The sequence below is a fragment of the Natrix helvetica genome (assembly GCF_964273705.1).
Source record: "Natrix helvetica genome assembly, chromosome: 1".
Lineage (NCBI taxonomy): Eukaryota > Metazoa > Chordata > Lepidosauria > Squamata > Natricidae > Natrix > Natrix helvetica.
In genome coordinates this window covers 270,457,757-270,475,272 of record NC_138548.1, presented here as the reverse complement: position 1 = coordinate 270,475,272, position 17,516 = coordinate 270,457,757, and the positions used below count along the sequence as shown (strand labels likewise).

The 17,516-nt window shown below is 40.2% G+C and overlaps 1 protein-coding gene across 13 annotated transcripts in view; it reads right to left on the bottom strand.

Annotated features, from left to right (window-relative positions):
- Positions 1-9,532: 9,532 nt before the first annotated feature.
- SH3PXD2B (SH3 and PX domains 2B) overlaps positions 9,533-17,516 on the bottom strand; it is a 134,737-nt gene continuing 126,753 nt past the window's right edge. For all 13 annotated transcript variants that reach the window (XM_081944515.1, XM_081944521.1, XM_081944518.1 and 10 more), the window contains 3 exons: positions 16,657-16,706; positions 15,869-15,994; positions 9,533-13,864 (listed from right to left, as the gene is read on the bottom strand). In XM_081944515.1, the coding sequence (XP_081800641.1) occupies positions 12,329-13,864; positions 15,869-15,994; positions 16,657-16,706 (1,712 nt within the window). In that variant the 3' untranslated portion in view covers positions 9,533-12,328. The remainder of the gene's footprint in view (positions 13,865-15,868; positions 15,995-16,656; positions 16,707-17,516) is intronic.

Genomic DNA, 17,516 nt, shown 5'->3' with positions numbered 1-17,516 from the left:
TATTGTTGGCTTGTAAATCTTCTCTACAGCTTTAGGTACCCAATAATAGGAGGAGGGTCAGTGTGTGACTCTGGCAGAAGTCCAGAGCTTAGAAGCAGCTAGACAAGACACTGAAAGCTGCTTGGGGCTTTTGCTGGTTTCCAGGGATTTGGTATAGTCTTTAAATGTATCACTACTATCATTATCCGTGGTGATAAAATGAAGAGCAGAATTGAGCAAGAGGGTTAGTAATGGGAAAATTGCCATCCCTCTTCAGTCAAGCTATCTTTCCCTTCTTAAGTTTACTTTGAGGCTCTTTGTGATTGTGACTAGCAAGAGGAGGCTTAAGGAACACAAGAGTTTTGTCCAGCCATCACAATGATTCCACTGCACTCATTGTATTTCCAAGACCTTGGCCATACAGTTCATATGCCTTTGCATTTAGAAAATGTAAAATCCCTTGTGATACCAGAGGCCCTTTGTCCTACATGTCCACCCAAAATACAAAAGCTTAGAAGTTTAGGTTTTTTTAAAAAAAAAACTGCACTGATCTCTGCCTTGAAATAATTCTACATACAACCTGCCACACTCAGGCATGGAAAGGGGAGCTTCCTGCAAATAAGGATACTGTAAAACCATTTGATCTTATTTTATGCCAAGGGTTGTGATAAAATATTCAGCATCTTACACCAGCAGAGAGAGCTGAATGGTTACTTTGCTCTGCATCTGATCATAGCATTCAAGTGAACTGTGGTTGCAGCTGTCCTTTGTTGGTGATTAAGATGCTGTTACACACATAGGAGCAGACACAACTTTTCACATTCTTGGGTCAGGAAGGGCTTGATTTCTTGATTGGATTAACATACTGGAATATGATAGGAGCATGTAGGAGTTTGTATGGCTAACCTAACCTGTATCCTCTTGAGGAACTGGACATACTCCCTGTTCCTCTTTAATTTTTTTAAAAAATATTTGTGCTGATTCCCCCCCCCCCCATTATACTGTGAGCCATAAATATACTCATTTTGAAAAAAAAAATTCTGCAATGATGTCGTTTCTTCTTCAAAGTTCCACTCTTTTTTGTTCATTTAACTACAGGTAGCCCTCCGCCTAATGACCAGAATCGAGCCCAAAATATCCATTTATAAGCAAGAAAGTTATTAAGTGAATTTTACCCCGTTTTACAACTCTCCTTGCCCCAATTGTTAAGCGATTCACTGCAGTTGTTAAGGTTAGTAACACGGTTGTTAAGTGAATCTGGCTTCCCCATTGACTTTGCTGGTCAGAAGGTCACAAAAGGTGATCACATGACCCTGGGACACTGCAATGGTCATAAATACAAGTCAGCTGGCACGCATCTGAATTTTGATCACATGGCCATGATGCTGCAACAGTCATAAATGTGAAACATGGTCATGTCACTTTTTTCAATACTGTTGTAAGTTTGAGCAGATCCTAAACGAATGGTTATAAATCAAGGACTACCTGTATAACAAATGAATGGTAGCTGGTAAAAATACAGCTGTTTTCCTTGAGCAGCTTCTATCACTCTTTAAGAATATGTGAATAGATGTCAAGTTCAGCTTAATTTTGTAGGAATCATGATCTTTTGCTTCTCTCTGTTTGCCTCCCAAAGTCCCAGATTTCCTTTAAAGTTAAATCGTTACATCTCTATTTTACAATAAGTAACAGAGCCAGTTTGATCTAGTGCAGGGGTGTTAAGCTCAATTTCATTGAGGGCCACATCAGGGTTGTGTTTGACCTGGCGGGGGTGTGGCCAGCTCAACGTCACTTGTGTTGGGGGTGCCTGTGGTGGCTCAAGCGCTCTGCCAGCAAAAATGGGCTCCTGACCTCCGTTTTCCAGCTGCAATGGCCTCCTGCAACCCTCTGCCAGCGAAAACAGAGTTCGAGAGGGCTGCAGGCAGCCCTCCTAAGCTCTGTTTTTGTTGGCAGAGGCACCGCAGGCTGGTCCTTCAGTGTTTCCAGGCTGCCCCGCAGGCCAGATCTAAGTACCCCATGCTAGATCCGGCCTGTGGGCCTGGAGTTTGACACCCTTGGTATAGTGGTTAAGGCTCCAGGCTACAAACCAGAAGATGAGTTCTAGTCCCGCTTTCAGGATGAAAGCCAATTGGATGACTTTGGGCCAATCACTCTCTCAGTGCACAATGTCAGGCTTGAGCAATAAGCTGGTTGGTCAATTCCTGTCACAACTAATGGATTAGCGCTCAGTTGGTTAGGAAAATAAACGGACTTAACAGACAAATGCTAGAAAGAAACAACTTAAAAGCTGATATTTTGGGTTTGTTGTTGACACTGCTGTGTAACCACCTTGAGACTGTTTGCCTGCCTCCTTATTATGGGCAGCCTAGACCCGTGATGGCAAACCTATGGCACGAGTGCCACAGGTGGCACACGGAGCCATTTGTTAGGGCACACGAGGCGTGCACTGGCCAGCTGACCAGCCTTCTTTTGAGGCCGTTTTTCGCCCTCAGGAGGCTTTCTTGAAGAGTTGTTGCTCACTTCCAGTTTGTCCATAGGACCGATTTTTGACCTCTGAAGCCTTCAAGAGGCTTCCCTGAAGGCTTCAGAGGGCAAAAATCAGCCCTATGGACAAACCGGAAGTCACCATTCCCAAACTTCTGGGTTCCCCATAGGTCCGTTTTTCACCCTCCGGAGCCTTCAGAGAAGCTCCTGAGGCCTCGGGAGGGCATCCGAGGGGGGCAGGAAGGCTGTTTTCGCCCTCTCCTGGCTCCTAGAAAGTCTCTGGAGCCTGGGGAGGGCGAAAAAAACACGAGAAAACCAAAGGGGGTGTTGCTGGTTGTGCGCACATGTGCACACAGGGTGTGTGTGTGTCACACACATAGCATTATAGGTATGGCACGCCCGCGCATGACCCTCCTGCGCTCCCCGCTTTTGGCACGGGAGCCGAAAAAGGTTTGCCATCACTGGCCTAGACAATTCCCAAGGCTTTTTTTACTGAACTCATATTTGTTTCAGTACCAGGCAGAGTCTTTTGTGTCTGCATCTGGCCTTCTCATACTCTCACAGCCACCTACTGCAATTTTTGAAGGCACAATACTCTGAACAATATCTTTGTGACTAAGCTATTACAAGTCAGAATAAATTACATGCCCTGGCATCATGTTTCATTTTTGCTTGGTTACAGCATAGAAGGATACTCGCAGCCCAAAAATAGGAACTGGAACCCGAGACGCAGTCTTTTAACAAATAAAGAGAGTTGGAAGCATCAGAAATGCAACTACCATAATTTCATCTGTGAAAATGAAAACCTGTATTCATTACCCAACATCCACAAGTAGTAAGCACCCTTTACCAATGTCATGCTACTAATGCAATTCATCTACTTTTAGAAAGAGCTAAAAAAAATTTTTTAAAATCATTCTGGGGAGTACCTGCTTCACCTAAAAGTCTGTAGAGATTCTCAGTCATCCAGGTCATGGTTGTCCCAAAGCTGCTTTTTCCGGAAGCAACTCTTGTTTTGTTTTTCTTTTGGAGACGTTTTGCTTCTCTCATCCAAGAAGCTTCTTCCCCACTATCCTGTCTGAGCTAAAAATGCTGCTTGGATGAGAAGCAAAACATCTTCAAAAGGAAAAAAAACAAGAAAGTCCAGTTGCCTCCGGAAAAAGCACCTTTGGGACACCTGCTTCAGCTGCCATTCTTAATTTTTCTGATCAAAAAGATTTCTCCTATTTATATCCATGCCTGGGTACAAGCACACATTCAGATTACTCCAGTTCTAGTGTATCGAGGAGAAGCTAGTAAACAAAACCCTATAAAAGATCAACTGCATAGATGTAAATGATGTAATAGCTGTGCCATCATTAGAGTGAGGGTAAATGGCAATAAAAGTAGGATCATGCATAGGCATTCATCAAGTAAAAGTCCCTGCTCAATGCTGGAATCTAAATTAAAGCATATTGTACCAGTTAGTGAGTCCACCACCTCTTTAGAGAATCAGCTCTACCATGAAAGTACTTTTACTGGTAACATTTTTCCTATCATTCAAACAGAACCCTGCTTTGCCCCCCCCTCGCCCCCCATGAAATCTCAGTGCCCTTATCCTAAATTCCTGTACGCCTACTGCTGTTTTTGCAGGAAGTCAGTAAAACAGCTGTTTCACTTAACTCTTGTCAAACTGGTGGCAGGCATTTTGTGAACAGAGGGACCATCCATCATGATGCCATGATTCCACTGCTTTGGATTGAAAGACTGAAAAATAATGCAAATACAGCATTTGTCATCTACTCTTTAAGGCAGCTACTACTTTTCCCAGGAAAAGAGAGGTTTAGAATTGCAGAGAAGTTATGCTTAGGTCCCTTAGGGACTCTTTATTCCTCTAAACCTGAATTGCTGCACATATATGGCATTCTGTGAAGGAGAGGAAATATTTCTCCAAACCTAAATAGAATTTTAATATGGAGCTTACAGTACAGTTACAGCACTGTACATTCCACTTCCAACTCATCAGGCGAGTGCTGGGTCAAACACTGACACCAAAACAGAGATTATAATCTCTGACAGAATTAGAACAAATCTAGAAAATACAAGAAACAAGAATGTTCAGATGGTCCTTGTTTAGCAACAGCCTCATTTAGCAACTGCAGTTACAACAGTGATGAAAAACTTTACAACCAATTCCTTAGATTTATGACCTTTGCAAGTCTGTAGAACAAAGGAAAGCTGAAGTGAGATAATAAGCGCAGTTGTAGTTTCACTTAGCAACCACTTCCCTAAATGATGAAATTTCCAGTCCCAATTGTGGTCATTAAGTGAAGATTACCTGGAACAGTAATATATTTCATAACTCCTAAAGGAACTGCCACAATTTAGATGTGATTTCAGATGGACAGCATCCTACTCTGCTATTCTGAAACAGCGAAAGTATTTGAATGTCAATATAATTATTTTGAGACTTCAAAGCTAGCAACCTTCAGCAGGACAAGAAATGTGGGATGTAGTGCAATTGTCTCATGTGTGTCTTTCCAGAAAACCAAAGTTGAAAATTGACTTTTAGCAAATCATCTGACTGAGATGTTACAGTGAGGCAACTTATAGGACTTAACTCACATATTTAGTTCCTTGCCATAACCTTATTTCTATCTCATGCATTCTACCTAATTCATTATGATCTCAAAAAATATTGGGAAAGTGCTAAGGTATAGTTTACAATAGTTTCTGAAAATTACTTCTGTTCAATGAGATGGAATTCACCCACTACCAGTATCAACCTGAAAGGACCAGGGGACCTTAAAAGCCTTTTTACTATGTTGGGTTCTCAGTTTCTTCTTTAATTTTTACTTGATTTCATTGTACAATGCATGAGAATTTTGGAGTAGAAAACTATTGTTATTGTCCTTGTCAAATTAGCAGATCACATTATCTTTCAATATAACTGATAAAAGAAAAGGTAATATCATTTCAATCAAGTCTCCATAATTCACAGGAGGGGTGGGGAATCCCATAATGGTTAACTTCCTCTCTAGCTGTCTTGATACAATCCATGCCTTTGGCCTCCTGAACGCAGAGACACTTGGTTGTTGGAAGTCTTGATTTCTAGATATAGCCATTACAAGTAGCCACTCAGCTCCTAGCTAAGCAAAGTCTCTGCACTGCTTAGCTAGCATTTACTCAGAGATGGAAGATTTATCATAAAAATTAGGGAGCATACAACCTTGCAACAGCACCATATAGTGGTCAGTTGAAACAGGACTGCTTAAAGCAGATGCAAGTTAAAAAGCAATGGAAGTTCCTCTAATCTTCATTTCCCATGCATAATGGCCCCTCTTCTCTTTCGCATTATTCTCCAGTAAACTAGTCCTAGACCAATAGCCAAATATGCTTATTGATCATTCTTTTGCTTTATCTCCAGGACAACTTCAAAATGGGAATGTCAATACAAGCACCATTCCTACTAGAGCATTTAGTGGACTATTTCATTTAAATGTTTTCCTGCAGCTGTCTCCCTTGCTGTGGGAGCATGTTTCCTGCTAGAAGTGGCTGATTTAGCTTGCTTGCTGTATTTACAGAAACACGAACTAGAATGCCAATAAGACTGACCTGACTGATTTATTTATTCACACTCAGAGAGAAAAAGTTATTAAACTAAGAGAATTCACTTCTCTTCGGCTGCAAATAGCCACGCAGGGCAGCTTTAGATTTTCAACAAAGGCCAGCCACTGTGAGCCATCTTTAGAATGCTCATAGACTGTGAAGTGCAGGGTGAATTTAAGAAAGAAATAATGGTTCTGAGAAACCCACAGCAGCATATCGGCATTCTTTCTCCTGTACTTTTTTGCAGTTCCTAAAGATACAAAATGGGATTTGCAACAAAAATATAAAAATGTTCCTGTTCCATTCCCCAGTCCATTAACCTTTTGCTTTCTTCTGTTAACAGGCAGTAATTATAACAGGCTAACGAGTTTTTTCATCAAGTTTTTTTTGGGTCAGTGTTTGGGCTCTTCTCAAACCTGCTAATGGTGCCTTCTTCAGTGTCAGATCAATGCCACCTATAGTCTATTAAAACGCTTGTGTCTATGACTGTGAACTAAGTGGAATAGAGCACCATAGGGCAACAATTTTTCAGCCAAGGTTCCTCAAATGAACCAACTTACAGAATGCATCCAAAATCCAGAACCCACGACACCGATGGGATTAAAATTTGATAATGACTTCAGGTGTGGTTCAAAAGAATATAGAACCAGAGATCTGGAAGGGACCTGAGAGTTCTAGTTCCAGCTCCTGCTTAAGACAGGAAACCTTAAACCAGGGGTGTCCAAACTTGGCAACTTTAAGACTTGTGGACTTCAACTCCCAGAATTCCCCAGCCAGCTCTGCTGAGAATTCTGGGAGTTGAAGTCCACAAGTCTTAAAGTTGCCAAGTTTGGACACCCCTGCCTTAAACCATGCCAATTCAAATGGTTGTCCAGTCTATTTTTGAAGATCTCCAGTAATAGAACAATCATAACTCTGGGAGGTAAACTGTGCCATTGATTGTTCTCACTGTCAGAAATTTTCTACTTACATCTAGATTGGATCTTTCTTTAACAAGCTTCCATCCATTGCTTCTTCTCCTGCCCTCTGATGCCTTAAAAAACAAGTTCAATGCTCTCTTCTCAGCCCCTCAAGTACTGGAAGAGAGTTATCATATCCTTCCTAATCCTTCTTTTTGATAGGCTAGACATACCCAGCTCCCTCAACTGTTCATATGATTTAGCCATCAGACCCCACATCTTTGTTGCTGTTATCTGCACACTTCCTAGCCTCCCAGCATCTTTGTATCATGGTGATCAGAATGCCAAGTCCAGCCTCATTAGTGCAGTATAAAGCAACATTATCACTTCTTGTGATTGTTGATGTTAGCCCTCTGTCGATGCAGCCTAGGATTGTATTGACTTTTTTGAGGGCAGGTACACCACCACTGGCTCATACTTAAGCGGTGGTTTACTACTGTTGAGCAAGGTACCACCTATTCTATACCTCTGCATTCATTTTTTTCCCTTTCTGCTTCAGTAGACAGGTCCTGTTCTAACCCTCCAGAGGTCCTACAAGCCGGTTGCACCATTGGCTGCTAGAGGGCAATCAGTTCTGGTCAAAGTGGAAATCACTACTCTCGCTGCTTTTTCTTTCTTTTTTTTGCGTTTGGTCATTCTGTTTTTCTGTTAAGGAAATATCTTTGAAATGATGACCCAAGAGATCACAGGTTGCCTAGTTTTATTACATAATGGTTATACTCAGCAAGCTATACAATCTGAGATTATGGAGATGAATGAAAACCCAACCTCCTAGATCATATTTCGCATATGAATGGGCTAATTCTGCTGAGCACCATTTAAGCTAGCAGCAAACATCTGCTTAACCTGAACCCTGTATCTTAAGCAAGTCTTGTGTAAAAAAAAATGAATTTGGTTCTTTTGTATACAGATTTGAAATCTACCTTTCCAGAAAAATTTCCTAGGTTTGTAGCAATAAATAGCAGTGTAAGCGCAATAAAAAAAATAAAATTAAAATAATTAATGTTGATTATACAGGAAAATTAAAGACAGCCTATCCCTAGGCTGTTGAATAGAAAATTCTTCACCTTGGAAGAAGAAAAAGGTAAGCATCACCTGAGAACAAGTGGGATGTGTGCAAAACATTTAGGATCTTATCAGTACCACAATAGATCCTTATACAGCACCACTATTTAATACTCCAGTGCACTTATTTTTTTGAAGGAATAACCTTTCAGCCTCCTCTGGACTTCTTATACTTTAACCGATTCATAGTCTGTTAGATGACCGGTTCCTTGACCGATGACTTATTAACATCTTTGCACTATTTAAAATGGATATTTTCAAAGAATTCTAGTGGATTAATGAGAAAGTATTAATCTCAGTATGAACAACATTCAATCTATACAATTCAGACTTTTATAATGTAGCTCATCAATTTGTTCCAGGTAGAATGGTAGGAAAATAAACAATGGAATAGCAATAAATACCTCTAGTTCTCCATTGTGGTCCCTGTTTAATGCTGGTGAGAACTCTGCTCAAAACTTTTTAGTGCAGTATTTCTCAAACTCAGACATTTATGCTGCTTATGGAATTCTAGGAATTGAAGTCTACATAGTTTAAAGTTGCTGAAGTTGAGAAACCATGTCCTAGAGTTTAAAAGAGTTGTTTGGCAAGAGCTTGACTCTCCCTTGCACCCCAAACAATGAGGTCTAATCTTCCAATTTATTCCTGACTGCCACAGCCTTTGCACATGCACCCTAAAGCCTTTTGTCCTTGTGCTTTATCAGAATTATCTTGTTCTTCTTTCTCATCTTTTCAAAATTTAGGAGTTGTCACTACAATTCTCTGGTGAAATGTAGGGAATGCACCAGCGTTATTCAATTTCAGGATAACTCTTAAGACTCTGTTTTGCCTTGTGAAATTAATTTTCCCCACCCATCCTTCCAGGGGCATAAACTGTAAATGTTTGCATGTTTTACCATAGACACTTGTCTTTTCACTTGCAGTTCATTTTGTAGTGGTGAACTCTAAAAAAACAAACAGATACCTCATCTTTCTCCAAACCACCTACTATATCTTCAAAATTGTTTGTCAGCACTTCCTATTGAAAATTTAACTGAATTCACTACCTGTAGAATCATTTGCAAATGCAAAAAACCCCGTCTTTTCCATGCCACTTAATCTGAAGTGTCCACACTGTTCTTTTAGTTAACACTGTTCTGTGATAATTTTAAGAAGGGCCCAACTACAATTTTCTTGATGGAGGTTCCAATGTTGTGGCTTCTTCAAAGCAGCCATTTCATATTGTCTTTTTTTTTTTGAACAAACCATTTGAAGAGCATCACTTCATCCCTAAAAATGTAATCCTAGACCCTCTAGAACCTCTGCAAATCATGTTCATGACAAATAGCAACACGTCCCAACTATCTAATTATGTCTTGTTATTGCAACCAACACATAGATGCGCATGGGCGCACGCGCGCGCACACACACCAAGAAATATACATGGAAGAATAATTTTAAAAGACATTGTATCAGTTCTGCTTGAAACCAGTCAAGCCTATTTTTTATTTTTTATCTTAAAAAACACACACACAAAACACAATCACCTGGCCTTTAATGCTGGAAGTATGCATGAATTTTACATAGGCTATGTCTACCGTTGTCAAAAAATCCCCTCCCCATAAATCCCACCCAATTAACGTACAGATTGATACAGATTGATATATAACATTAAACATTAAAACAGACTTTTAAAGACACGGATGAGCCTAAGGCCATTGAAGAACATCCCAGTTAGAAGGCCAGGAAACTGGAATACAAGAACATCCTTTAGTCCAACAGATATGTGGTCAGTGAACTTGGAAAGTAAACAGAGCAGGTTTCATGTTATGGCATCTGGTTATCCTTTTCAGAATGATATACCTTTTGGTATAAGGCAACAAAAGCATTGAGGCAAATATTAGCTCAACAACACTTCCCATATCCCAGCAAATCAGGTCTTCGTAATTGCTTCTATCCTATGTAATATACAAAATGAGGCACGGATGTGTAATGTAATGGCTTCCTTTCAATCAGAGTGCTTTATTAACCCAGATCATCCTGATCCTTCAGTCCATTTTCTGATCAAAGTTTTCTCAAGAAAGAAATATGGAAGCAACAAGAAATACTAGAAATGTTTTTTAATCCTTTCTACTCTAGGAATGTCTTCGTTTTTAGGAATAGGGCAAAGGAAAAGAGCTAGGATTAGAGATGGGTAAATAATACTGTACAAAAAACATGTATTTTAATACAAATTATTTAATTATACAGGCAAAGATTCTGAAATGAACATTGTAATGTCCCTAGACCACACATACTGAATAGTCCCAAGAAGGGAACTAAGGTATAGTTAGGTATTGAACAAAAGTTGCAGAATAGCAAATGGTTCAACCACTGCTTAACAGTAGTAAGAGACTGATGGTAAAATTAGAGCAAAGTCAATCAGGATAAATAAAAAGTAAGATTTCTACTTTTATGTAGCAGGATCTCTCTCAGAATGACTTCTCTTGAGCTCATGTCTAATTAATGGACAGATGAATATATTACTATTATTAATATCCTGAATCTGTCTAAGTAATAATCAGACTGACCTGTCTTTGAGAAAAATGCAGCCACTTAAACTCCAAGAACTGATTTTTACAGGCAAATTTTAGAGCTGGACTTAAGCTATTTTAATTTCAGGAAATTAGTGAGATTCGGCTCATGGGAGCTCACTAGGCAAATTCCTGTAACACAAATGCTGTATTGCCTTTTTAAAACTAGTATTTTTTTCCCCTTTCCTGTAAAATCTTTTCAACACAAATTGTACGGTTAATTTCTGCATAGCAGATTCTACCTACACCCTCAAATCATACTGTAACTGAGAATTACTGAAAATGTAGTTAAAATCTCTGCATCATCAATTGTTTAAAAAATGTCACTGCTATAAATGAGAAGCTATCACTTTTTGGCATATTCTCATTTCACATATTTCTATGTATGAAATAAAAAAAGAAAAAAAGGCAAGCATATTTATTTTAATCATGCTTGTCCATTTAAGTATACAGAAATGAGTAGGCCTCTGCATATTTAGTAGAACGAGTTCCACACAGTTAATCTTCATATTTATGAATATTCTGCCTCTTGGCTGTAGCTCCAAAATTGAAATATGTCTTATTAAATGGTTCTTGACATCATGCATTTCTAGATCCAGTTCACCTCGCTACAATTGCCATAATCTGTCACTAGTTGACCAGGATTTAAACAGGACTTTGCCTAAGATAATTCAAACAATTCACATAGCTCTTAAGAGTGTGCCATTCTTTTAGCCTGGTTGCATGTTTCAAAAGACATTGCCAATTTAGTTTGCATTCTAAAGAAACACAAAAGTAGGAAACCAAGCTTTCTGAAAAAGCTCTCACAGTAAAATATATGAGGAAGAGACAACAGGCTGAGGTAAATGCTTTGTAAATTTCCTTTAGTTCAACTTTAACATTAAAGACTTTCTGAGAAAGACTGAGTTTGAACCTGGAGGGTTCCCATTCTGTTATCTTCTAGATTTAGAAAAGATGGGCCCAAATCTAGAAGGGTCAGAAGAGTTATTTGCAGATGTAGATAAAAGTTTGGTAGAGCTAGTCTCAAAGATGCAGCACCAAACATATGGACATGGATAACCTGTACGCCATGCCCTCGACATTTACTGAAACGAGATTAAGATACCGAGAAATCCAAGTGAGACGGAGATCTGCGTTGCAGAGAGTACATTGAACTTCAATAGCAAATCTTCAAACATGATGCTTACATAAAAAACACTGGCTGTCATATAAAGGGGAGCTATGGCAGAGGCATTGTTCATATCAGAGGAACATACAGAGGCAGAAGACTAAAATAATGAACAACAACAACTGGGATAGCTCTTTGCACCTAAGTACCTATTATGGAATCGTATTACTTATATATTCTCCTTGTCATGAAGCTTCTTAGCTCATGATTATATTTAGTGACGTTAAATGGCACATGACGCTGAAAAAGTGGCTCTCTTTCTCACTTTCCTTTTTTTCTGTGAAAATTGTTCAAGAAATGAATTACCTACAGAAGGAAGAATAGCCTAGGTATGCTAGTACACAACAGCATGTTTCCTCTTGCAATTCATTTTGGAGACATACCCAAATTGGAATGTTTGGTATCCCAGACACTTTGCTTTTTGTTGTTTCTAATAGAGTTGGCCTTATGAAGAACTATAAATAAGCTAATTAAATATTGCAGTACTAAAATGGGGCTTGTTGAGCTGCTGTAATGCAAAAGCAACAACAGGACTATGGCTTTTTTCGGAGATAATTGGAAGGAATCCAGCCTTCCCAACACGGCCCTGCTGTGAGGACTTTGCAAAACCACCAGCCACTGCTATTCTTCTCACGGACTTCAAAAACAGTCCCTTCTTTAAAACTGCTAGTTTCTTCATCTCCTTCAAAATCTGCCACGGCCACGTAGAGGGCTTCTTTGGAGACATCCAGGTTGGTAATTGGAATGGATAATCTTTCCTTCTCCACGGGCTTGGGCAATGACTTTTGGCCTAAGCTGCTTTTTGTTTTGGTTTCCTCTTGGCCAGGACATGGCAGGAAGGCTTTGGCTTTTGGTGGAACCAATATTGGTCTACCAGACACTGGGATAGCTCGAACTTCAGGCACTTCCTTCTGTGGGACTTTATGTTCTGCAGGTGGGGCAAATGAAGCTGAGGGTGCTGGCACACTTGATTTCTTAGGAGGTGGAGGCCTTCTGGGAGGTACTACTGGACGTTGAGGGGGTTCCCTAGGTACTGGAAAGCTGCTCTTGGGTTCATTTTCACCTGGCTTTGATGAACCCACAGGAACTTTGGGGAAAGGAGCTTCCTTAAAGATTTGGCTGTCAGGTCTAGAGGGAGGCCTAATCTCCATGTTGGGCTTTTCCTGAGATTTGACAGAAGATTCTACTGGAAGTCCACTGTTACTGAAGGCACTCTCGTTAATCACAGCATCCTGCTCTGACAGCTTCTCTGGAGCCTTTGCAGGCTTGAGTTTGCTCCTCAGGTTGCAAAGATCTAATTTGTTCTCTGACTGAGGAGGATCTGTTCTAGGAGCAGGTGCTGGCTTCGGTTTGACCTGAGGTTTTGATTTCAGAAAAAGGTTTAGGGTAGCTGCTTCAGGCTTATCCTCTGGGGGCTCCATCTTTGGTTTCGTTGGCTTGACCGTGGGCCGGAGGTTAGGCTTCTTTATTTCTTTTGGAGAAATCTTATGTCCACACTCAAGACCCATTTCATTTTTCAACTGGAACAATTTTCCCTTCTCTGTTTTGAGCTCTGGCTTCTTGTCCCTTGGAGGCACGATCTGTTTTGGGGGAACTACAGGTAAAATCATGCCAGGAGGTTTTGGAGGTGGCCGCGGCTCCAACCTTTGCCTTTCCATTAATTCTTCTTCTGATTTAATTATGGATTCCTTTCTTGGAGGGAGACTTGGTTTCTCTTCCATATCCTGATCACCTATTTCTTCATATCCAACACACAAAGAAGCATCACTGTTCTCAGGCAAAGCATCTTGGGACATCTCCTTTCCTTTCCATTTGATTCCATATTCAATACCATTAGGTGGTGCTTCAGGCAGAGGTCGAGATGGCCCAGCAGGATCTCCATTAGAGCTGTTCTCTGCTGTGCTTTCACCAAGCCGTAGCTGTGCCATCTCATTTGGTAACGGGGCCAAGAAATTAGGTCTACACGCATTGCTAGTTTTCTTGTATTTGTCAATGAAAGTAGCCGGTGCCCAGCCTTCCTTCTCCTCAATTTGAATATACCACCAACCACTTAGGTTCTTCTCAATTACCTGGAGAAGGAAATAAAGCCACCATTCTTTAGAACTTTATAACAACTGCATTGCCTAAAACTTTTGAGATTAAGTTTAGCATTAAGATTTTGACTGTTTTTTTCCCACCCTCATATTTCACATAACAGACAAGTAGCCATCTATTTTTAGCCTACAGATTCATCACCGAAAAACTACTATCAAGATAGTTTACAGTGATGAGTCTGTGGGCTGAAAATGAATATATAGTATGATCAGATCAGTCGATCCTAAAGGAAATCAACATTGACTGTCCTTTGGAAGGACAGATACTGAAGTTGAAGCTTGAATACTTTGGCCATCAAACAAGAATAGAGGACTCATTGGAAAAGACCCTGATGTTAGAAATATTGAATGCAAAAGGAGAAAGGGATGGCAGAGGATGAGATGGTTATATGCTGTCATTGAAGCACTGGGCAAGAGTTTAGGCTGGTGTACTATGGTCCATGCGATTGTGAAGAGTCTTAGCAACTTCACAACTGAACAACAACCAAAAATTCACATCATGAACAGAGATTGTTTTCTATTTAATTGATTCTAACTTTACAACACTGACCTAAGATAATAAAAGATTAGATTATCAATTTGGTGCCATTTTGTTCTCTACAGCTTAAATAATATTTAACAAAGACATGATTGTTAGCATGTGTCAGCTAAAATTATTACTAAGTAGCTGATAAAATTTGTATCTTTCTTGTGTTCACTTTTAAATTATGCTTGATAGAATGATTGCCACTGAATCCATCTGGGCATCTGAAGGTTCAGAGGAGCATATTTAGCTTTTGTACAATATAGGGCATGACCAAAGTTCTCATGCAAGCCCAAGAGAGAATCAAGCATTTCCAGATGATTCATGCTATTGATCATGAAATAAATGGTTTTCCTGAATGATTATCTATCTAAGCATAGGCAGGGCATCCAAACAATTGATCCCAAATGACTTCTATAAATGGTACAAGAAACTCTGATATAACAAGAAAATAAATAGTCACTAGATGTCAGTATTGAGCCATCTACAAATGTGCATAGCCTGAATAGGAAATACACTTCTGGATTTTAAAACCAGGAATATGTTGATAAGAGGACATTGTCCTATAATTTAGTAGTGCACAGAGGACAGATAAAGATAAGGTCTCCACTTCCTCAAGTTAAAAATACGTTTAATGGGAGCACAGAAAATTTGACTTTCTTGTAATGCATCGTTCCCGAGAGCTACTGGTTGAAGTCAAGGAGAATAACCATCATTCTTGTATTTATGAAGTCACATAAGGGCATGGATCTAAGTAGAATCTTAGTAGTACGTTCTGTTGGATCAAACTTTTCCACTTTGATTTGTTCAAACATCTTCTATTCTTATCAAATTTAAGTGGAGAGAAGCAGCATCTCGATTCCTAGAATATATTTCTGACTCAAGTAGTTGAGATGGGAACAGTTGCAATGAAGAAAAACTTCTTTAGAAAACTATGATTAAAATCACAACACATAGCTTATTAGAACTGGGTTAGCTGACAATACTCTACCATTGTAAAAGGTATAGATCAATGTTGGTGAACCTTTTCGACACCGAGTGCCGAAATGGGAGCACACACGGGTGGGGAAATATCAGAAACCGGAAGAGCAGCTCTCTGGCATGCAAGCATGGGAATGCCAGAAACCGGAAGAGCAATTCCCCGGCACATATGCCAACTGGTCTTCCAGTTTCTGGCATACATGCGCATGTGACCAGCTGGCCAATGTGCATGAGCACCAGGCAGCTGCTCTTCCAGTTTCTGGCACTCCTGCGGACCAGCTGACTGGCATGCATGTGTGTGCCGGGACCTGGAAGAGCGATGGGTGATGGCTGGCATGCCTGGAGAGATGGCTTTGCGTGACACTTTCAGCACACATGCCGTAGGTTCATCATCATGGGTATAGAGCAAGTTTTAAAGAAAGCTTTGTGGAAGAAGCCAAGGATTATGGAGATGGCCTGACAAGATTTAGTCTCACCTCTACTTTCAGTCCTGCCTGGAAGCTGATCCCATCAGGGATGATGGTCTGGAAATCAGCGATAGTGTAATACTCTTCTTCCACCTGTGGGGGCACTGGAGGCTTTGGCAGATTGACACATCGTGGCTATTGCAAGAATATTATAAATATGCATTAGTCATCTCCCATCCACAAAAAAGCAATTCTTTACACATTAGGCATTCCAGCCTCCATCTGCAGGATCTGCAGAGTCACATAGCAAGTGAGCCCAAGGAGATGACAACCTATTTTTCAGCAGAGCCTCTGCAGAACAAGAGACAAAATGTTCCTTCAGTCAATTCCTATCAAATCAAAGTTGTGTGTTTATAGAAAATCAGCTTTTCGGTACTGCTTAGAAGCAAATCTAAGTAGGAATAAAAGTGGGGTCTGGGGTATAAAGTTATTCAATGTTGGAAAAATCCCCATGCTATCCGTTTGATTGCAAGTACAAATTCCAGAAACAGACTTCTTGCTATGACAACTATCCAAGTCCCACAAGTGAAAACAGTGATTGCATCCCACCCAACAAAATGCCTTGGGAACAAAGCTCACACCACATTGGACTTTATTTACTCCCCCTATTTTTAAAGGGAAAAGTAAGTTAGACATGCCAATTTCCTCCTTAACTGACAATACTATAAAAATGCTTCGCACATGCGGATTTATGCAGACATAAAAGAGGCAGCAAGGCTTTTATCTTCCCAATGTCTTTCATTCCATGTGGTTAGTTGTTTTCTGGCTACTTAAATGCATTGGGAAGCAACACTTACTATTGTGAGATCTCGACGAGGAGGGGGTCTTTGCCTCATCTTTGGTGACTCTGTCAAAACAAGCATTTAAATGTGCTTCAAAGTTATCAGCAGGTGTTTCAGAAAACGCTTGGGAACAACCCCCCATCAACGTACGACCGCAACTGAGCCCAACATTTCTGTTGCTAAGCAAGACATTTGTTAAGTGGTCTTTGTCCCATTTTACCACTTTTCTTGCCACAGTTGCTAAGTGAATCACTGCAGTTATTAAGTTAGCATGATGGTTGTTAAGAGAATCTGGCTTTCCCATTGAACTTTGCTTATCAGGGGGCCACAAAAAGTATCACATGGCCTCAGGACACTGCACCACTTCACCACTGCAGTTGTTAAGTGAAATCTGGATTCCTCATTGACTTTATCAGAAGTTTGTAAAAGGTGATCCCATGATCCAGAAACACTGCAACCATCTTAAATATTAAATATGAATCTGATGCAGTGTCTGAATTTTGATCACGTGACAGTGGGGATGCTGCAACAACTGTCATAAGTGCGAAAAACATTCATGACACTTTTATCAGTGCTATTGTAACTTTGAACAGTCATTAAATGAGCCGTTGTAAATTGAGGACTCCCTGTATTCTAGTCCGAGAAAGTACATATTTTCTATTTGCTTTCCCCCATGAGCCACACCCTGGCAGCCTTCTTGATTCATTTCTATCTCAAGGATGACTCATCTAATCAAGGTTTTAGTAGATCTTGGGTCAGTTGCCCTGAGCACTCCATTCAGTTCCACACAGGCAGGGTGGGAAAGGGGATAAGGAATGGAGAAAGAAAGCAGATGAGGTTTTCCTTCATAGACAACTTAGGAACAGTGGAATGCT